The sequence below is a fragment of the Mustela nigripes genome, chromosome 1, assembly GCF_022355385.1.
Source record: "Mustela nigripes isolate SB6536 chromosome 1, MUSNIG.SB6536, whole genome shotgun sequence".
Classification (NCBI taxonomy): domain Eukaryota; kingdom Metazoa; phylum Chordata; class Mammalia; order Carnivora; family Mustelidae; genus Mustela; species Mustela nigripes.
Window position 1 is genome coordinate 91,188,503 of NC_081557.1, and position 21,065 is coordinate 91,209,567.

The 21,065-nt window shown below is 54.3% G+C and overlaps 1 protein-coding gene across 2 annotated transcripts; it reads left to right on the forward strand.

Moving 5' to 3' along the window:
• Positions 1-860: 860 nt before the first annotated feature.
• On the forward strand, positions 861-20,763 carry SCN4B (sodium voltage-gated channel beta subunit 4). Of its 2 annotated transcripts, XM_059416376.1 has the most exons (5): positions 1,143-1,295; positions 8,976-9,148; positions 10,167-10,395; positions 12,984-13,113; positions 16,907-20,763. In XM_059416376.1, exons 1-5 carry the CDS (start codon positions 1,235-1,237, stop codon positions 16,998-17,000), a joined length of 687 nt encoding a protein of 228 aa, XP_059272359.1. In that variant the 5' UTR covers positions 1,143-1,234; the 3' UTR covers positions 17,001-20,763. The 2 variants fall into 2 exon arrangements, with proteins under 2 accessions (XP_059272363.1, XP_059272359.1); XM_059416380.1 differs by lacking the exon at positions 8,976-9,148 and having other exon boundaries at positions 861-1,295.
• The last annotated feature ends 302 nt before the right edge of the window (positions 20,764-21,065 follow it).

The following is a 21,065-nucleotide window of genomic DNA, read 5'->3' on the forward strand; positions in this document are numbered from 1 at the left end:
GGAGATCCAGGGAAGGAGATGGGATCTGTGACTGACGGAGGGGTCTGGATTGTTGGCAAGGGATTGTTGAAGAGGACAGTGAGAATAGCAGACCCTGGCTACCAGACCACCCCAAATAGCGTTTCTCACTCTTCCCTCAGAGGCTAGATAAGGCTTTCTGGGTAGAGGTCTCACTGCAGCCCTGCTACCAGGCTATAACAGCAAGCAGGGAGGCCTGCCCTGGGCTCCTTCACCCCCGGACCCCAAAAGGGAGGCCCAGGGAACCTCCTGGAGGAGGGGGCAAAGGCAGAGTCTGAAGGGACAGCCTAGTTGGGAGAAATGAGAAGTAGGGGTGTGGCGGGAGGGTGTAGCTGGACGCAGATAGGGAGTGTTTGGCCCGGTTGCCTAGTTGGGAGCATCACGATTTCTCAGGAGTCCACGAAGAAATGGAAGAGGTTGGTGGGCGGTGGGCGGGGGCAGTTTGCAACTGGAAGCTTAGTTCCCGGAGCCCCAAGCCTCGGGGGCGAAGGCGGAGGGCTGCAGGCGCTGGAGTCCGCAGTGGGCCAGCCCACACGGGCTCACCCGCTGCGCGGGGCGACCCGCGGACGTTCCAGTGGTCCCTCTGCGGTCCCGGGAGAGGGAGTCGCTACCCTACTCGTGGTCTCCAAAGCAGAACCAACACATCCTTCCAACACCAAGAGCTCCCTATCTACTCCCCTCAAAACTATCCTCCTAATTGGCAGCTCAGCGCCGGGAACGATGCGGGCGGCTGCGGGTGGCTCTGCAGTGCCAAGCCGCAGCCGCCCAGCTCGAGATGGTGAGGGAGTGGGGTGCCCGGCATGCTCCCGGGGCTCCCGGGTGGCGAGGTAGGGCGCGCCGGGCTGGGTGCGCAACGGGCGGGGGCGCCCGGGGCTCCGCGGCGGCCACCGCCCCTCCTGCGGCTGGAGCGCTTCCAGAGCAGAGGCGCAGCGCCGCTCTCCTCTGCGCCCGCTCAGCGGTCCTCGAGCTCGTCGCCGTCCTCCTCCCCTTGCTCCTCCTTCTCCTGCCGCTGCCCTCAGCAGCAGCTCCGGGAGCCGGCTCCTCCTCTCCCTCCCTCCCCCAGCTCTTGCGCTCTCTCCGCTAACTTTCCCCGAGCCCGGGCGGGCGGCGCAGAGCTGCCGGCGGCTTCGCGGCCCACTGCAGACCGCGGGCTGCGAGCGGCTGTGCCCTGTATCTCGTCCCCGCGCCCCCGGCGCGCTCCGGAGACCACACGAAGATGCCCGGGGCCGGGGACAGAGGCGCAGCCCGGGCGAGATGGCTGGGCACTGGGCTTTTGGGTAAGGCAGCCCCGGCTTGATCCCTTCTCTTTCTCCACCCTCTTCTCCCCGGGGAGGAGACACTTGGAAGAGAAGTGCCTCGGACCCGGGTGGGCTTTGGAGCGTGGCGTGGTACGGAATAAGCCCTGCTGCCACCAGTTTTTTGCCGGCCGCCCTGCTCGGACGGCTGTGCCCCCTGGGGACCGTGCGTGTCCCCCGCCCCGTGATTAGTTCTTTGCTGTCTCTGGTGCCTTCAGCTCCAGGCTTCTGGAGCTGCCTCTCGGGGCTGCAGTACGGGTCTCCCGGGTTCCGAGGTTTAGGGGTGCTAGGCGAGGGTGTCTGTGCCCTGGGTTGGGGGTAGGGAGGATGCCAGGGGGGTGCACGTGTGATCGTTGGGATGGTGCTTTCTACCCCTGCCCAGAGCTGTTTGCAACTTGGAGGCTTGTTGCCCAGGCATCAGGCATGCACCAATTGGAGGGGGTAGAGAGGGGAACGCGGGGGCGGAGGGGGGCTCCCCTTCCTCCTGGCCCTTTTTCTCTTTGTCTTCTCTGCCCTCTATCTCCTTCAGTGCCCACTGTCTTCCCTGAGGCTCCACACCAAGAACTGGAGAGGGTTGGAGGGACTTGGAGGATCATTCAAGCCCCCTTTTAGGAAGGATCTTGTCTCTCTTCTTAGGAAGAGATCCCACAGAGAGAACCTGTTTAATCTGCTCTCAGCTCTTGGTTTTGGGGGTGAATGTGAAGACTGAGGAGCTAGAGCCAGAGGCCACAGAAGGAACAGAGTCTTAATATCTATTAATATGGACATGATGGTTTCGAGTGGCGAACTCCAAGAGATTAGAGAATGAGGTTGGTCCAGAATATAATCTCCTCGTAAAACCGTAGCTGGATTTCGACGTAAACTGACTCCATCTCTGGCACCTGGACCTCTTCCTGTTTATACTTGTCAGATTTGGTTTTTGGCAGCTCCCCTCTCTGGACTGGGCGCATGATGTAGGCATTTGTGCTGAAAACAGGGAGACCCAGCTTTTAAGGGCAGTCGTTGCTGTTTCCGCAAATGTAAATAAACCGTCTGCAGACCTGCATGTTGGCACATGGTCCTGGAGGGAGAGAGAGTATTTCTCTCACTCACGGGCCACTGATTTCATTGCATGTCCCCAGCTAGAGAGAAGACGCTGGTGTTTTCTCCTGCCCCTTTGGCACAGATGTGTGCTGGTTTCACCGTGGCCCTAATGAGGTTGGTCTCCATGAGGTCTAAGACGTCTCTTTCCGGGGGGGTGGGCACCGTGCTGCTGCACACCCCACTCCCCCCATCCCATTTCTGATCAGCTCCAGTTCTCACGGTGACCACAGCTGGGGTAAGGGGGTCACTGGGGACTTCACATGCATGTGGTTGTTAATCCAGCCCACTTATCAACACCTCTGGCTTCCCTTCGGCCTACACACACTGGGGGAGGACTGTGGGCAGAGTCTCAGTACTTTTCTCCAGGGGGAAGTCCCCACTTCTTCCAAGGACCATTCCGTAAACTAGGTAGGAGCAGGAGCTCATTGGAGCAGGTTTGGGTGAGGCCCTGAGCTATCCTCTGGGAGCCCAGGAGAAAGCAGAGTGATTTTCAGGTGGGAGACTTACAGGCCCTAAAACTGGTCCTGCCTACTGTTCCCTGCCCCTCTGGTTTGCAGAGCGAATACCACCAGGGGCCCACTTTGGACCTCATCCAGGCGGCCACTGCTGAGCCCACCCAGGGGGCATTGCTTTGAGCTTGGGACCCAGACACTGTCCTTGCCCTCAGTCTGGCCCGGGGAGAGCAGAAGCAACTGGACAGCCCACTGCAGGAAGTGTGGAAACCATATCACAGAGCTCCTCAAAGGACGAGGAAACCAGGGTCCAGAGGGGGGAAGGAGGCTCGCCCAACAGGGCCAACTGATGGTCACGTGGACTAGAATCTAGGTCTCCTGGGCTCTGTTAGCTCAACTTGCCTCCTAGTTGACCAAAGTTGGCTGAGAGGGAAGGTCAGCAGGACTGTGCAGATGAGCCGAGGGAAGCGGGAGGCATGCAGGGATGGAGGCCTGGGGGCCCAGACGACTGTGGAGACTGGACACGGAGCATTAGCCTCCCAGGAGTCCTTCACCCTCCCCCGCCCAGACCCCTGGCTTCATGTTGAGCTCAGTCTCACAGACTGATCCTACAGATTTCTCCTAACCTCACAAGACGTCCTTCTCTTCAGTGGAGGAAGAGTTTCCCAAGCTGCATCATTGCAGCTGGGGTTTCCGTGGGTGCCAGTCCCTTCCCGAGCTTGTAACTGGTAATATATCTGTCCTGCCCACCCCTTCCTTGTTCCCTCATTTGCTTAATTGCTGTGTTCTGTGTTTAATTATCACTTGTGAGGGCGCTATGTTGCACAACCCTCTCTCCCTTGGTATGTATTTATTAAGGGCTTGTTTAATGAGAACACAATTAAGGAGAGGGTGCTCAGACCCGCTCAGAGAAAAGGAAAGGGAAGGGGAGGTAAGGAGTTAACGCAGAAGAGGGCGGGAAAGGGGAAAACTGGTGGGAGCGTGGGGTGGGGTGGGGGAGAATGTACCAGGTTTGAGTCTGGCCCTGGTGACTGTTTTTTTCTGGAGATGCTGCCTTATGGGGTATCCCAAAGCCCTTTGGCCTGTCCACCCCCAACTGGGTTCTGTGTGAGATGTAGACCCCAGCATAGATTCTCAGACTTCGCCCTCTTGCTGAGTGTGGGGATCCCCGCACAAGCCTAGGCGAGCATTCCGCATTCTGCAGTCCTGCAAGAGGAAGGATAAGCACACCGTTTGGGCTTGTTGGCAAAGCTGGTTTTGTTGAGCATCCAGTCGTCTCTGAGGGCCCTGCTTCTGTCTCCTCAAAGCTCCTGGGGGTGGGCAGGAAGTATGCAGGTTGCCTAGGGAGAGGGAGCTAAGATCTTTCCTTCGTCTCTGGGCCCAGGGGCCTTGGTTGGCCCAGCCCTGCCTCCCACAGCCTCCAGAGCCCGACCCCCCCCCCCCCGGGGGAGGGGGTCTTGTCCTGCTGCCTCGGCCCACTTTCTGCCTCTCAGCTCTAACTTGGAGCCTGTCTGACTCCCCTAGGGCCCCAGAGTATCAGCTTCCTTATTACAGTCAGCCTGTTTCCGCCTGCCATGCCAGGCAAAGCCTTGGAGTCCAGGCCACCTTGCCCCTCTTTCCTCTCTGCCCTCAGGCCGTGTGTGTGTGTGTGTGTGTGTGTGTGTGTGTGTGTGTCCCCGTGACAGATCCTTGGATGTGGGAAAAGATGGCAGACCATTTCCTGCCTTGGCATTTGCCTTGGAATGTCTGCTGGGGGTCTGAAGACTGGCTGGTGGGAGTATTTAATAAGATTTGCATGCACCGAGTACTTTTATTGCCTTATTTAGTGGAACCTTGGAGTCCGGAGTCAATCCTCCTACAGAGCCCCGTCGTACCCAGGAGAGGATGGGAGGGACCGAAGGCTTCAGAGAGGCATGAGCTTGCTGCTTAGGGCCTTTTAGTGAGCAAAGGCAAAGCTTTGGCGCTCAGGGTGGAAAGCTACAGGATCATGGGGACTTGCCCATCGGTCCCACGATGTCAGAGAGAGGCCCCCAATCCCAGATACACATGTGCACACACTGAAATTCTCAACAGCTGAAATTCTAAGCAGCGTATTTACTCCATGAGGTGGTACAGGGGGTGAGTACAAAACGTGTGAATGGCTTGGAGACAAGCTCAGCAGACACTGGTTACTAAGCGAGGGGGGCCCTGGTTACTTCCAGACCTGGGATGAAGGCCAGACCTGCTCCCTCCCTCCATCAGAACACCATCCATCCTCCTCTACCAGCAGGGTGCCTCGGTCAGGGGGAATGGACTCACTGAAGTCCTTCCTGTGTTTTGTAAGCTTGTGTTTTGGCTTCACACCAAGCTCAGAAGATAGGAAAGACAACCGTCCTAGTTGTCCTAGTTTGGGGGCCTGCGTGCTGGATGTGGCATCCCTGACTTTCTCAAGGTCAGCAGGCCAGCAGGCAGAGCAGGGCCTGCCTTGCACCTGCTGACCACCCCCTACCCCGCTCCTGGCCTGGCCATCCTACTGAAGCTCTTCTCTGGGGGTCTCCAGTAGATCAACACTCTGGCCTTGCTCCCTCTGTCCCCCTAGCACAGCTTCACATGGGAGAGAGCACCCTGGTGAGGGAGGGAGACAGGCCCCTGGGGCTTTCCTAAGCAGGAGCCTCTCAGACATTGCGGGGCAGGGCTTCCAGATTGCTGGGAGGATGTGTGGTGCAGAGGCCAGCCCTGCCCACCTTCTCTGATGCCTTCCCTTGGACAGGGCTCTGGACTTATCTGTGAAAGCCTCTGTGCCTTTCCTTTGTCCCCTCCAGGCTGTGGGGAGAATGGCAGTGTTTCACTGTGGCAGTCCAGAGGATCTTACCTAAGTCACTCACACAGGCACACACTAATCAGGCAGAAATGTGCATTGTCATGAGCTAGACCTTAAAGAAATAGTCTGTCCTCTGTTCTGGACTGTTCTTTTGCTCTCTCTCTCTCTCTTTTTTTTTTTTTTTTTTTTTTTTTTGGCTTCTACCTATTTAAAGCAGTTTGAAAGATTTTACTTTGGATGTGTATTTTTGGTACTCTTGGAGATCCTATTCTGGCTGGGGTTGGGGAGGTGATCTGACACCTGACTTGAGTTCCCCCATCTTCCCCAGGATCCAGGTTCCTGGGCAAGGGGTTTCAGGGAGCACTGGAGGCTGGAGCTGTGGTTCTCCTTGGAGCTCAGGCCCCGAGGGAGGTCTGTAGTTATCAGGAAGAGTCTCCTGGGGGCTTTTCTGTCATAGCTCCGTATTCTCTTCCTTGGTTTGGAAGAAGATTGGAGATGGGAAGCAGAGCTGGGCTGGAGGGCTGACTCTCCTGTCTGGTCTCTGTCCCCGACCTCCTGGGGAGGTGTACCGACCTCCTGGGGAGGTGTGCCGCAGAGCAGGAGCAGAGGTAGAAAGAAAGCCTTGCGCGCTAAGCAGAGGTAGCCTTGACAGTGTCAGTACCTCTTATTCCCCTCATTGGGGGTGTGGCCTTGAGCAAGTTCATGTCTCTGAGCCTGTTTCTTCATTCTGCATACTGAGGATAAAAATAATGACCACACAGGATTAGTATAAGGATTAAATGAGACAATGTATATAAAATGCCTGTCCTTTCTTAGAGGAAATGCCCAGCCCCCAATTCACCATTTACTCTGTGGCCCTGGGCCAGTTACTTAACCTCTCGGAGCCTCAATTTCATCTAATCTGTAAGATGAGAAAAAGTCTACCTACCTTTTGGTGTTCTAATAAAAGTTGGCGTTCCTATGTAGAAACACTCTAGCACAGTAGTTCTCGAGGTATTATCCCTGATCCCAGCAGTCCCTGGAGTCATTTAGAAATGCAAGTTTTCAGGCACTAGATCTACTGAATCAGAAACTCCAGAGGGAGGGCCAAGCTCTTTGGTGTCCTCCAGGTGATCTGATGTTCCCTCAAATTGGAAAAGCCACTGCTCTAGAACACTTCCTGGCACCTAAGATCCGATCAAAGGAGGGCTAACTTCTCAGCACTGATGGGAACCTTGGTGGGCAAGTCCCACTATATTAGGATGTAAGAAAGGATTTTTTTTCCCCCCTTTGGGGCTTTGGAATGCTAGAAATGTTTCTTGTTGACCTTAGGTAGGTCACTTAACCTCTCTGTGCTTTGTTGTCTCCTCTGTAAGTGGGACCTATGCTAGTATGTCCCTCATAGGATGGGGTTGAGGATCAAATGGGCACATCAGCTATTATCGACAGTGGCAGGGGTCATGATGGGTCACTGCACCCCTGGGGTTCTTTCTGGCCTTTGGAGGTAAGAACGCTCCCCTTTGCCTTCAGAAGCTAGGGTGATGCGAAGAAGGTCAGAGGAGCCCCAAGGGCAAGGAACAGAGCAGCCAGCTCTCTTCAAGCCTTCTCTGTCATTTAAAAAGCATTGCTTAGGGGAGAAAAGCAAGGGAAAGCTGTTGATAGGGGCCATGGGGGATCAAGGTAGACAAAGGAGGATCTTCTTTAGGAGTGAGGATGGGCTCGAAAGAGCAAGGTAGTTGACCTTTAAAACAAAGACGACCCTGGCTCTCTTGGGAACAACACCAATTCTGGGGATGGACCTGGGACAACAGAGGGTTTCAGGGGGCCCGGTCAGTACACCTGGTCACCACAACTGGGTATCCTCCCATGTGGGGCCTTGTGGTCCTGTGTCTCCAGCAGGCAGTGAGAGTAACAGATCAGTCTGGGGCCTCAAAGAGTGGCGTTGTAGGATCGAAGTAGCTGAGAGAAGGTGCGGCTGGGAGGAAACATTGGGCAAACTTTGGGACAGGAATTAGTCCAGCCGTATGGCTCCCCTCAACTGCCCACGAGCTCTTAGGTCAGACCTGGGCTCAGACTTCAAGAATCCCTAGAAGTTGTACAACTTTGGGCAAGACACTTTGCTCTTCTGAGCCTCGCCTTTCCCATCTGTAAATGCAGGATTAGTGATACCCATCTTACTGGTGTGGGTTGGGAAGGCAATATCCGCTGGCAGCTCGTAGCAAGGTTCTGGGCCCAGAAAGGGGGGGTCCCTGGGAACCCGACTAGGACTGTCTCTGAGACCTCAGGTGCCCCTTTCACGTCGTGGCTAGGACACCACCTAGGCATCTTATTCTGACGCCCCTCCCCTTGGGCCTCCTCCAGGACTCTGTAGGACAGGAGGGCCAGGGCCCGTTACAAGGACTCATGAGGGGGGAGTCCCAAAGGCCAAGAGTGGAGACTAATGGTTTCCACTCGCCCCAGTGGCGGGGGGGGGTGTGTGTGGGGGCGGGTCCAGAGGGACCAGCGGTCCTGCACCCTCTCCAAGCCGCCCCGGCTCCAGCATCCCTGGGGTCGGGAATCGGCCTCCACCGGTGTCTCCCGCCCTCCCTCCCACTCTCTCCTGGGATCGCGTTCCGCGCGCTCGCTCGCCGCTACCCGGTGCGGCCCAGTCCCTTCCCCGCCTGGGCCGGCTCCCTCCTGTTCCGGGGGTCCCGACCCGTGGTCCGAGGGTGTGGGACCCCGCCGGCCAAGCACGCTGGGGCGGGAGGTGGCCCTCTGCCTCTCCGCCTGTTGGCGCCGGTGAGCGTGTCCAGGGCTCGCGGATGAGAGGCGGCGGCGCAGTGTCGCGGGATGCGTTTGGCCATTTTCTCTTCTCCGCGAGGGACTAGGCTCCGGCACGCCCCCTCCGCTCTTCTCCTGCCCCGGGCCCCGCCCCACTCCCCATCCGGGAAATGTAACCAGGGGGCAGCGCACCGTCCTATGCGAAACTCCCACGGCAAACAGGTGGAGCCCGTCCCGCGCACCGGGTGGTGCGGGGATGGCACTTGCGGGGTCTGCGCCCGCAGGGTAGGGGCGCGGCCTCGCGGCAAGGGCCTCGTTTTCCTGGGTTGGGGCGACCTCTGGTGGTCATTCCGGGTGCCACACGGGCAGCTCCCTGGCCCAGGGCGAGGGGGAGAGATGAATGAGGGCAGGTGGCTCAGGCAGTGTTAACTGAGGTAAAGAGAACCATCCTCCGGAAGTTGATACACAGGGCGACAGCGACCTCCCTGCCTGGCCTGGCCACTCCTCCCTGCCCGAGTGTCCTCTTCAGAGCTCCAGGCTGGAGATTCCAGTGAGGTTTTCTTAAGAGAGGTGGTGCCTGTCACACAGGTCTCTTCCTGCTCCCGGTGTCCTTGTCGCTGGAGGTGTCTGTGGGAAAGGCCACCACCATCTACGCTGTCAATGGCACAGAGATCCTGCTACCCTGCACCTTCTCCAGCTGCTTTGGCTTTCAAGACCTCCACTTCTGGTGGTCCTACAACATCAGTGATACCTACAGGATTGTAAGTAGTAGGGGAAGGGATAGGACATCTCAGACACTCCTCCCTTCCCTATCACCTCACCCCTGCCTTCCTTTCCCCTGTTCTGGTCCCTTCTGGACTGACCTCACTGTGATGGTCCCCAGAATCCACCTATTGTCATCCTTTCTCCTAGCATTCTTTCCAGAGCCTGTCCAGAAGGATCTAAGTGGAAAGGATGCTTAGACAGTGTTGCCAGAATTTGGGTTTGTTGGAGTTCTTGGCTAGAGTCCTTTGTCTGGTCTGAAGAAATGCCCGAAACTTGGATAGTTTGTGTAAAAATAATTCAATTTAAAAGACAGGAGAGAGAAAGACCTTTGGAAGGCTTGGAGAGAGGAAATGAGAAGAGTCCAAATGTGAGAAGGGCTGGGGAACTGGACCTAGAAAGAACGGAGGGGCGGCTAGGGAAGAGAAAGGTCTTCTGAGGGTGCACCGGCAGGGCTGTGGGCTGGCGGTGGAGATGGACTAGCCCGCAGGTGTTTAGTGAGTACTCACGGTGCAGTCTCGTAGGGGACCCGAAGTGTACATAAGGAGGCCACAAGAGACCAACTCTGGATGTAATGAAACACTGGGCTCAGGGCCGCTGATGGACAGTGCTGTAGGATTGACCCAAATATTGATGGAGAGCCAGAATTCAGATGGACAGGGTACAAGTCGTCAGCAAAAGCTGTGGACGGTGGTGGTGACAGAGGGAAATAAGAGTGGTAATTGCCAGAGCCATTACGTAAAAGGCTTTTATGAAGAAAGAGATAAAAGCTGTGCTGCGTTCCAGGGAGATCTTAATGACAGAAAATGGGTTTAGCTTGAAGCAAGTGAAATTCAGGTTAGATAGGCAGCGCTATCGGTATTGGAAGGAAACCAAGTGGGGGGAGCACCTCTGGCTGTAGGCTCTCTCAAGACCTGGACAGTGAGGCACCCAAGGAATGGGCTGGAGTGATGCGGTGACTCTTGAGGACCATGATTCTTTCTGAGCCCCCTCTTCCCCATCCCTTTCCTCCCCTAGCTCATAGACGGGACGGTAAAGAACGAGAAGTCCGACCCCAAGGTGAAGTTCAAAAGTGATGATCGCATCACTCTGGAGGGTTCCACTAAGGAGAAGATGAACAACATTTCCATTCTGCTGAGGAACCTGGAATTCAGCGACACAGGCAAATACACCTGTCATGTGCAGAACCCCAAGGAGAATAATTTTCAGCACCAGGCTACCATCTTCCTCCAAGTCGTTGATAAACGTAAGCAGTGGGGGCTGGGATGAGGGCAGTGGGATGGGAAGCATGGTGGGGAGCCCCACTCAGTGGGGTCAAAGGGCATTTCAGTCAAATGGCAAAATGGACCACCTTGGTGTTTTCTTTTGCTTTACGCTTTTGAAAGTTACTGGAGTCACTTCTGGAAGCTCAGATAACCTGGCTCTAATACCTAGTCTGTCCCTGAATAGCTTATGATAAAGACTTCGCCCCTCAGGGCCTGGTTTTCCTCACCTGCAAATTCTGCCCCATCCTAGGATGCTCGTGAGAAGCAGGGATGGGATATAGGATGGTTCGTGGTGGGAAAGTTCTCTGTGTGAGCTGATGATTACCGCTCTTGTGTATGCCCCTAGCAACTGTTAATCGAACGCCAGGCATCTGAACAAAAGGGACATGAATAATCCCCAGTGTTCTTCCTTGAGGAAGGACTATAGTCCAGGGTAAGACAGAAAATGGGTCAACAGAGGACAGACCGAGGGACAGAGCATGTAGAGCCACAGGCAACTGAGACTGAGTCACTGCTCTCCTCTGGAGGCGGAACCACAGCTGAGGACAGCAGTCTGCCACAGGTGGGTCAGGGGGACAGGGAGGAAGCCTGTGAGGAGCAGCCAGCTGGTCACATGACCACCGACACTAGAGGTGGTTAGAGAAGGGGCTGGTGGGGTTATGCTGGGCTTCATGGATGGGGAGCCTGGAAGGTGAAGGGGGGCACAGAAGTAGAGAAAAAGGGAAGAAACCTGTTTGTGCTGCATTTCTTGGGTGCCTGGGAACTCACTGCTCTCCTGGATGAAGTGAGGTGCTTGGAGAGAGAGAGATGCCCATGGGTTCACTGTTGACTGTGCCAAGGGCAGAGCCAGAGACCTTCCAGGCAGCTCTCTCTGAGCCTAGAGCTGTTGGAGTCAAGGCTGCGTATGGCATCATCTCATCCTTTCGTTGGTCTGGATGTTGTCTTGCTTGTGCTCAGCCTTTGCGGGAGGGAAGAGGAGGGGAAGGGAACCAACATTTATGAAGGATAAATTTATGGAGGATCTTGAACACTGAGTTAGGTGCTGTCCATTACCTTTGCATCTTTGTCCCTCCCATGTCCCTTTGAAGGCATCTTCCTTTTTATAGATTTCTTCATTCATCTAGTCAACAAATATCTGTTGGGCAACGACTTATGTGGCACCTACTGTGGCATGAACAAGGTAGACAAGTTTCTGCCTTTATGGAATTTCCATCTAGTCAGGGGAGATATGTAGTAAACAAAATAAGAAGAAAATGGTGTTGTGTGAGGGAGCATGGCTGGTGTTGTAGGGAAAAAGCAAAATGGGGAGGGAGAGATGGGGTGCCAGCAGGGTCACCAGGGAAGGCCTCACGGAAAAGGTGACACAGCATAAGGACCTTTGAGGGACCAATGAGGATGTCTTTGGGAAGATAGTCCAGGCAGAAGGAACAGCAAGTGCAAAGGCCCTGAGGCCTATACTTGAACATCAGTGAGGCCAATGTGGCTGGAGCAGGGCAAATAGCAAGAAATTAGTCAAGTTAAGCCATGTTATGTGGAGCCTTGTAAGCCTGCATGAGATGGGAGCCATTGAAGAGCTCTGAGCAGATGAGTTAACCTAGAACAAGCTCTCTGTGGGGCCAAGAATAGACAATGAAGTAAGGAGTCTGGTTAAGAGGCCCCTACAAATGTCTAGGCCGGATGTCTTGAGCCAATGTGGTATTGAGAGATCAGATTCTGGAATTTTTTTTAAAAATATTTTATTTATTTATTTAACAGAGAAAGACAAAATGAGAGAGGGAACACAAGCAGGGGGAGTGGGAGATGGAGAAACAGGCTTCTTGCAGAGCAGGGAGCCCAATGCCGGGCTCGATTCCAGAACCCTGGAATCATGACCTGAACTGAAGGCGGATGCTTAACGATTGAGCATCCCAGGTGCCCCTGGATTCTGGAATTTTTAAGTTAAGTCTGTTAGGATTCTCAGGGGGATTGAATGTGGGGTTCGGAGAAGGGAGGGGTCAAGGATGACTCCAAGGATTTTGGTCAGAACAGTGGGAAGGATGGAGTTTTCTCAATGGAGGTGGGGAGACGGAGCAGGTTCCAGAGGTCACGAGTTCAGTTTTCAGATGAGGAAACTGAGGGAGAGGGCTAACGTGGCCAGCTCAGAGTTACCAGCCTGTTAGTGACTACTGAGACCCTGAAGTTAAAATCCAGACGCCCTGACCCCAAAGTCTTCCAGCCACGTAAAAGTTGTTTCAGGGAGATTCTTGATTTTTCCTGTGTGGACGAAGGAGGTCCAGAAAGAGACAATGACATGTTTAATGTGGCAGTTTTGGGGGCCAAATCAAACCACGGTGGGCCCTGAGTGTGAATTATTCCAGAACCGTGTGTGTGTTCATGGGAGAGTATGTGTGTGAGGGGTTGTGCCTTAGCCGGGTAGCCGCCATGTTCCAGCTTCTGTTTCCTGTGGGGGTGGGTGCATCCCAGATGCCAGGGTTGGAGGGGTGTAGTCATCGGGCTGCCATCGTGCTGGGCTCCAGGTGACTCCTGCTCCCCTCACCTGCCCCCTTCTCTCCCTGATCTGGCCATACAGTGGAAGAAGTGGACAACACGGTGACCCTCATCATCCTGGGCGTCGTGGGTGGGGTCATCGGGCTCCTCATCCTCATCCTGCTGGTCAAGAAGTTCATTGCCTTCATCATCAAGAAGACTCAGGAGAAGAAGTGAGTTGACTCCATTGCACGCTCCTGTCCTCCCACTGGCCCACCACCCACTCCTGTCTTGTGTTGTGGGTGTTCCCAGCGTCGTCTCATTCCACCGTCATCTGCCCCCATCCGCCTTCATCCTTCCATCTGTCCCCTCGTCACGTCCTCTCTTCCCACTCCTACTACTCTTTGCTGTCTCCCAGCCCCTCTTCCTGTCCCTCCTAGTACATATTTATTGAGCACAATGGGTTCCCTGAGTACATGAACTTACTCTTCCTTATCCGGCTTCCTCATGCATCCCATTAAACATCTCTCTTTCCATTTGTACCTCCCCAACCTAAGTCCTACCAAAGGATTTAGATGCCTTGTTTTTTTCCATCAGAGAAAAGCCAAGATTCCAAGTATAGAAACTCTAAAATGGGAAGACCCTTCTAGAGAGATCGGAGTCTTACTGTGAGACTCTGGAAGTTCACATGGGGGAGACTAAAAAAAAAAACCCACAAAGGCTCATAGGGCCTCCCCAGAAGCCTCAGGGTGAGCTCAGGTTTGAGATAGACATCTTAAGGAGAAGGGGAGGGAAAACAGGGAGGTAGAGAGGGTATGAGCTCCAGGTCCAGAATTGCTAGAACTATGTCAGGCTCCAGAGAAGCAGGAGTGAATGTAAAAAGGCATTTGGAAATTGTATTTTTTTTAAATTTTATTTATTTACTTGAGAGAGAGAGAGAGAGAAATAGAGTGAGAGAGGGCGAGAGAACACAGGCATGAATGAGGGGAAGGGGCAGAGAGAGGGAGAAGCAGACTCTCCACTGAGCAGGGAACCCCATGCTGGGCTCGATCCCAGGATCCCGAGATCATGACCTGAGCCAAAGGCAGGTGTTTAACTGACTGAGCCACTCAGGTGCCCCTGGAAGTTGTATTATCAGCAAGAAAGATGAGAGGAGACATTGGAGCAGAGAGAGGGGTAGCAGCAAAGAGATGCCAGGGGGAAGGGAGAGCTGCTCTCTTTCTGTCCCTGTTCACTCTGCTTTGTTGAGAGAGGGAATTAGGCTTGAAAGGGCAGAAGTTGTGCTGGTAACAAGGGAAGGAAGCTGAAGTCAGGAAGGCACCGGGGGGTGGGGAAGGGGAGGCACTGACTGAGATAGATGGAGAATTCTTGGATTGTCTCCTTGCGTCGTGGCCAGAGTTTTGGAGATTTTGAAAGAGAGGCCAGGGGCATGGAGTTAGACCAAATTCTCGTTTTGGTTTTGCTACTGATGGTTAGCAAAACTGGAAAACCAATTATTCAACCCGTGGTTTAAGAGCACCTAGAAAAGAAAATAGCGATCCTTGGGAGCTGCCATGGGCTCATCAAGAACAAGGCAGGCCAGACATTTTCCTGCCAGGGCACTGGTGGATCAGGAGACGGCTGCGGGCGGTAATGCTTCTTGTTACTCAGTGAATGCCCACCACGTGTTAGGTACTGTGTTAGGTATTTATGTGATAGCCACGATTTTTATATTTTACAGTCGAGCGTGGTGGGGCTCAGAGTGGTGATGTAGCTTGCCCAAGGCCACACAGCTGGAAAGTGTTAGACCTGAAAGTGTTAGACCTGTTTGCATCCTGGCTTGTTTGGCTTCAAAGCTTTAACCACGGTCACTGTATCCTCCTGATTCGGGTAGTATATCCAGAGTTCATTCATTCCTTCTTTCATGTGATGGCTGTTTCTGAAGTAGCGTGTACAAGGCACTGTGCCAGGTGCTGTAGGAAATTCTGGAAGGAATGAGATTCTGCCCGTGAGTAAAGAAGACAGGGCGTGTATGCAAATCAATGTGAGATAAGGTAGAGAGGATGGGTGCCAGCAAAGACATGTTATAGAATGATCCAGGGGTTCCAAAGAGGGTGGAATACTAGGGAAGGGTTTTTGGTTGAAGGATGTTTGTGGCAGGCCTTGCAAGACGATGTAATGTAAGCCCTGGGGAGGGTGAGGAGAAGGTCGTTCCTGAACTGCTGAGAGCAGAGGCAGGGTCTAGGAAGAGACATGTGTCTGGAGAACAGGGCGTTTTGTCAGTTGAGAGACTGGGGGGATTGGTAGGGGGAAGGAGAGAACAAGCCTGCACAGGGCATTGCCGGGAGACCCCTGGGGACTGGGCAGTCTGGGTTGAGACTGGCTTTTTTCCTGGGTTCAGAGGGGCTGATGAAGGCTTTCAGGGCCTGGCATGATCAGAAGGCTCTGGAAGAAGGGGTCTGGCCTTGATGAGCGCAGGGAGGGCAGGGGGAGGCTGGAGGCAGGAGACAGACCACAGGGAAACTTGAGAGGGGTCCTCTGAGCGCGAGGAAAGCCTGCATGAACAGCAGAGATGGGGTGGCTTCCCCAGAAGGGAGGTGTTGGACAACATCTCAGGGTTTCCACTCATGGGGCAGTTCCCCCTCTCTCCTTTCCTGCTCATCTTTGTCGGTCTCAAATTCTGTGACCTGTCCAAAGAGCCCTCCCTGACCCCTCGGAGGAGGCTTCCTATGTGGATCCCTCTTTGGTAAACCCTTCCTCCTATCACTTATCACATCGTACTGTGGTTACTCATTGAATGTCACGTTCTCTGGAAGACTGTGAGTTTTCTGAGAGCAGGCAGCCTCCTAGTCTGACAACGTGCTTGGTACCCAGCAGATCCTCGGAAAAGCAATATAGAGTGCTTGGGAGTACAGTGATGTGGACAGGAATTGTCTGGGTTGACTACCTTAAGTATAGAGATATGTAGGTAGATTGATCAATCGATCGATCGATTTGCATAGAGGTCTTTATTGGTATGCCACAGGCCTCTGCTCATTCATTGTTATTAAGATTTGAATTACACCAGGAATGATATCAAGTTTTCAGGGACCTAGTGACTATGTTGGAGAACAAAACTGGGATCTAGGAGGAGCTTGAAAGGCTGGAGCTACGGACTAAATTTTGCAGAACAAAACGGATGAAGACAAAATAGTTAAGTCCTTCCTGAAGGCCTCGAAGCCGGCTACACAAGTCCGGGGTAAGGCTGAGATAGTTCAGCCACAGCAGCCGTGAAACAGGCTTGAAAGTTTTCCCAAGCAGCAAGCTCAAACTGATGTAGCTGTGAGGTTCCCCGGAGCGCTCTGCACAGCCCGGGTGCTGCGGGCGAGGGTAGGGTGGGACATGCTCGCTCTGGAGCGTGTCCAGCTGCCAGCAGGAGGTGGGGATGTCTTCCCAAGTAACTATCTCCCCTTCCTGCTGCCATCTCCCATCCTACCACACTCTGCCCACCTCCGCCTTCCCTGCTGCCCAGACCTCGGCCTGCACCGCCACTGGCGTGAGCATTCTTCTCCCTCTGGTCACAGCCAGCTCAGAGAGGAAGGGGGTCTGCGGAAGGAGCTCTTTGACCTTGCCATTGCCATACTGCCTGCTGGCCTGCACCCTTCCCGCTGGGTTGGCGCAGCCTGGGAATGAACCTGGTTTGGCTCCCCCGTGCACTGATCCCTGAGACCAGCGCCTGGTGCCCTTGCCTTTCACCGGGCTGGGATGACTCGGTGATAGTGGGCCTTATGGGCTCTCTCTGCGTGCCAGGCCCTGTTCTAGGTGCTTAGTGATGCCTCACAGCATCCCCATGAAGAAGGTCATCGTCATATCCATTTTATAGATGAGAAAACTGAGGCCCAGAGGGGTTCAGTGACTTGACCTCTTGCCACCTTTGCCTGACAGAGGGCCATGGGGTCGGCATGGGGCTGGTCGCAGGGCCCAGGCTTCTGTCCACAGCCAAGCCCTTACTCTGGTCCCTCTCCTCACCCGCTCACCAGCTCCCTCTCCTCCTTTCTCCCTCTCCAGGAAGGAGTGCCTCGTGAGTTCCTCAGGGAATGATAACACAGAGAATGGGCTGCCTGGCTCTAAGGCGGAAGAGAAACCACCAACCAAAGTGTGAGCCCCCGCTGGGGGCCAAGCCGCAGCCTGGGCCTCACTTGCTGATGACGAACTGATGCTTGAGCCATGTCCGTGAACCCACGTGCCTGAGACACCTGCTGCTTGGCTCCAACTGTAGTCTTCCTGGGGAGAAACTGGGGTCCTGCCCAGCCTGCCTGCTCCCTCCCAGCCAGGGCTCCCGAGGGATGGGAGCTGGCCAGGGGAGGGGGCTTGTGGAAAGTTCAGGAAAGGAAAGGAGGGCTGGGTGGTGTGGAGGGTGGTTTCCCTGACACCTGGGGTACATGGGGTCTTCTTTAGTCTCCTGACCCTGTATGAGCAATACCTTGGTTTTCCTCCAGTTTTCTCTTTAAGAGAGACTTGGGGGGATCATGAGGCCTGCCCTAACAGATGAATAATAGTGTGGAGATCTAACCCTTTTGGTGGTGGATGTGGCCTAGAAGATTCTGTACAGGATCCGGGGTGGGAGCCTACTGGAGGGGTGCTGATAGTGAGAGGCTCCGATGGATACTGACCCCCCAGGTCCCTCTAGTAAGGCGCTTCCCTCCCTCCCACACAGGGTGTCTGGCAGCCCCTGATCCATCCCCACTCCCCAGACCCCTGCCACCCCCCCTGCTTCTTGGAGTCTGTGAACCCTCCCAACTAGGGCTGGCCACCCTGGTCTTGGGGTCCCGGCCCCCCTAGCCTGCTCCTCTGATCTCTGAGTTTCTAAGGGGCTCGTGTTGGGGAGCCTCCTGCCTTCCTGGAGCACTGGGGTGCTACCTATGCCTTTCCTAGCATTTCTCCTTGGGGAAACAGGACTGCAGAGATGGAAGAGCCTATGTCCGGGACCTCTTGGCCACTGGGATGCCCACCCCAGCCCCACCCATCCTGGCTGCCCCTTCTTGGCATGGCCGGCCCATTGCCGCCCCTGGGAACTCCTGAGCCTGCCTCCCCTCCGCTCTTCTTTCCCTGAGGCAGCAGGTGGCATCCTCTTGCTTGAGGTGTTGTTCCCTCAAATCCTCCCCTCCCACGGATTCACGCCCACACCTCCCTTGCCTCTTGCTCATCCATCACACCTTCTCCCCTGGCCCAGGGTTGTTCACCTCCACCCTGGGGTCAAGGGCTTGCTTTCACCTCAGGGATCCTCTTGCTTCAGAAGAGGGAGCCCCTTGTGTTTTCTGGCTGCTTCCTGTTCAGCTCTGTCACCCTTTCCTCACCTCCCCCAGGGTTGGGGAGGAGCAGGGAGAGGGTTCTCAGTCTTCCTTTGCTTTCCTGAGAACTGGTTTGCACACCCCTGTGTGGGGGGCTGGACTGTGCCTTAGCTTGTCATGTCCAGGCTCATCCCCTCCATCCCCTCTCCAGCCTGTGCATGACAGCCAGCCCTGGGGTGTCGCTATGAGGGGTTCCCCAACCTGCCTCCGCCCAAGGTCATGCTGGAGACCCTGGAGCTGGGGTGGTGCCACCCACGGCCCCCTGGACAGTGATGGAATCTTGGAGCTGTTGGGAGACAGTGGTGGTGTCCCCACGGGGCGGGAGGGATTAAGTGAGTGCTTCGGTGTTAGAGGAGGACTCTGCCATCTGCTTCTGCTCACTTCTTCTCTGATACTCTGTCCTTTGGGCCTGGGAGGAATGCGAGGGCAGTAGCCTCCCTTTCCAGAGTTTTTTTTTTTTTTTTTTTTTTTCCCTTTCCTTCCTCCTTTCCAAAGAGGTTATGGGGACTGCCTCAGGATTCTCCCTGTTAAAAAGCAGCTGCTGGCTTCCCCCAGGATGGGGGTAGGGGAGACTGAGGAGCAGCAGCTCCGGCAGGTGCCTGGCTGTGGACTGTGCCCCTCACCCCACCTGATGGGTTCGCAGGGTCCCACTTTGATCTGCCTGCAGGACTCCCATCCTTGTCCCCCCAGAACCTGAGGCGCAGGCTCAGATTGTCCTGGTTGGGAAGCAGACAGACAAGAGCTACCAGCCATTTGGAAAACTTCTTGTGTCTACCTTCATGAAAGCTGCTTTCTTTCTCCCTCCCAGCTCCAACATTTGAATGAGCTGAATCAGCTGGGCTCCCCTTACTGGCTTTGGAGGAGGCCAGGTGTATAGAGCAGGGGGGCTGTGGGGGAAGAGCATCATCCTTTCCACTCCTGGGTCTACTATTGACTGATAGGTGGGTCATGCATCTTCTCTGGGCTCAGCTTTTCCCATCTATAAAGTGGGTGTAATCATATGTACCTACCTCCTGGGTTGTGGGGCTTGGTGAGTTTTTGTTTTAAAACAAACAAACAAACAAACAAACAGACAGACAAACAGACAAACAACTTTTTGGCTTGGAAAGGGATCTAGGAGGCCAGGCATTATAATTGGAGGAATTGTTCCAAGTCTGTCCTGTCCTCACCTCTGTGTCCCATCCCTAGGAGACACATGCACACACACTCACACACGCACACTCGCACGCATGCACTTTCTCTCTCACTCTTGCGCACGTTCTCTCTCTTCCCACTCCTCCCCCTTGGAATTATTTTAGTCTTTGTAATATTAGAAACTTTGGCTCTGATGCTTAAAGCTTCTTATCCACGACTCTTGTTTGGGAGTTTCCAATAGAGGTGAGATGATAGGGAATCTGGGGGACATTTTGGGTAGTCCCAGTGACTGCGGGCACTATGGACATTTAGAGAGTGCTCAGGAATGCTCAGCTTCATCCTCACAACAGAGAATTGTTGTGCCCTAATGCTGGGGTGCAACCCATGGAGGAACATGGGCATGGATTTGCAGTAGAATGTCTGTGGGCAAAGCCATCTTCTCAGAAAGAGCCTCAGTGCATGCAGATCTGCAGGGGCTGGTGAAGGTGTTTCCCGGGCTTGTGGGCTAGAGAGAACCATTTACAGAGCTGATCTTGGGAGCCCTGCAGGCACGCAGCTGTGCTGACAGTCAAGTCAGTGAGACCAAAGATACAGTTTTCTGAGCTCCCCATCTTTGACCTCAAAACGGGACCTCAGCATTCCAGGCCTTGGGTTTCTCCCTGGGTAGGAATTGAACAAAAGCTCATCAGAATGAATCTGTGAGGCTATAGTGATCTGCGAGAGGGGTCAATGGACTTCAGACATTACCCACCTGCCTGGCTGATCAGAGCAGGAGGTGAAGCGAGGGGTGTGACAGCGTGTCCCAGAGATGGTGGCAGGTGATGGTGTATATGGAGATGCATGCCTGTGGCCTGGGGGTCTAGATGGGGGACACTCGGCAACATTTGGGGAGCCATCTTCCCTGGCCTGAGCTACACCTGTTGGGACACCAGGAACCTGAGAAAAGATAAGAGACAGAGGGGAAGACCAGCCATGCTCTTTGGTTCCATAACTCTGTGACTCCACGACTCCCTCCCACCGTTATGGACAGCTGCCAGGAGTGCTAGAGGAGGGAGGGCAAGGAGGGGAATTTCTTGGGAAAAAACCCTATAGCTTGCTTCACCTCACTGTGTCCCAGGTTGGAGTCCCTCCCCTCCCACCTCCCACCTAATATTCAGAGCTTTTGACTATCTTATGCATGGTTTATTCCTCTGGCTTGGATGACAATACCCATAGTCACTTTTTTTTTTTTATATATATATAACTATAGATCAAAACAATGCAGCAGGGGGTCTGAGGCCTCTGGTCCATGGGTGCCTCTGGGAGGCACAGATATGCACACACCCAGCAATGACTTGTGTTCAAGCACAGAACAGATGTGATCAACTCTCCTGCCTTTATAACACGTTTGGCATTGTAGAATTTTATTTAGCTTTGCCTTGAATGAAATAAAAATTATGTTTAATAGAAATGGCTTGGGGTTTCCATCTTTGACTTATTGAGAGTTGGGTTCCTTTTTTTTTTTTTTTAAGATTTTATTTATTTATTTGACAGAGAGAGATCACAAGTAGACAGAGAGACAGGCAGAGAGAGAGAGGGAAGCAGGCTCCCTGCCGAGCAGAGAGCCCGACGTGGGACTCGATCCCAGGACCCTGAGATCATGACCTGAGCTGAAGGCAGTGGCTCAACCCACTGAGCCACCCAGGCGCCCCGGGTTCCTGTTTTATTGCTTGCCAGCTGTAACTGGGGCAAGTTCCTTTACT

Coding starts and splice junctions, on each gene's coding strand:
- SCN4B (XM_059416376.1), top strand. CDS start 1,235: ATGCCCGGGGCCGGGGACAGAGGCGCAGCCCGGGCGAGATGGCTGGGC. Junction 10,396..12,983: donor CCTCCAAGTCGTTGATAAAC/GTAAGCAGTGGG, acceptor CTGGCCATACAG/TGGAAGAAGTGGACAACACG. Junction 13,114..16,906: donor AAGAAGACTCAGGAGAAGAA/GTGAGTTGACTC, acceptor CTCCCTCTCCAG/GAAGGAGTGCCTCGTGAGTT.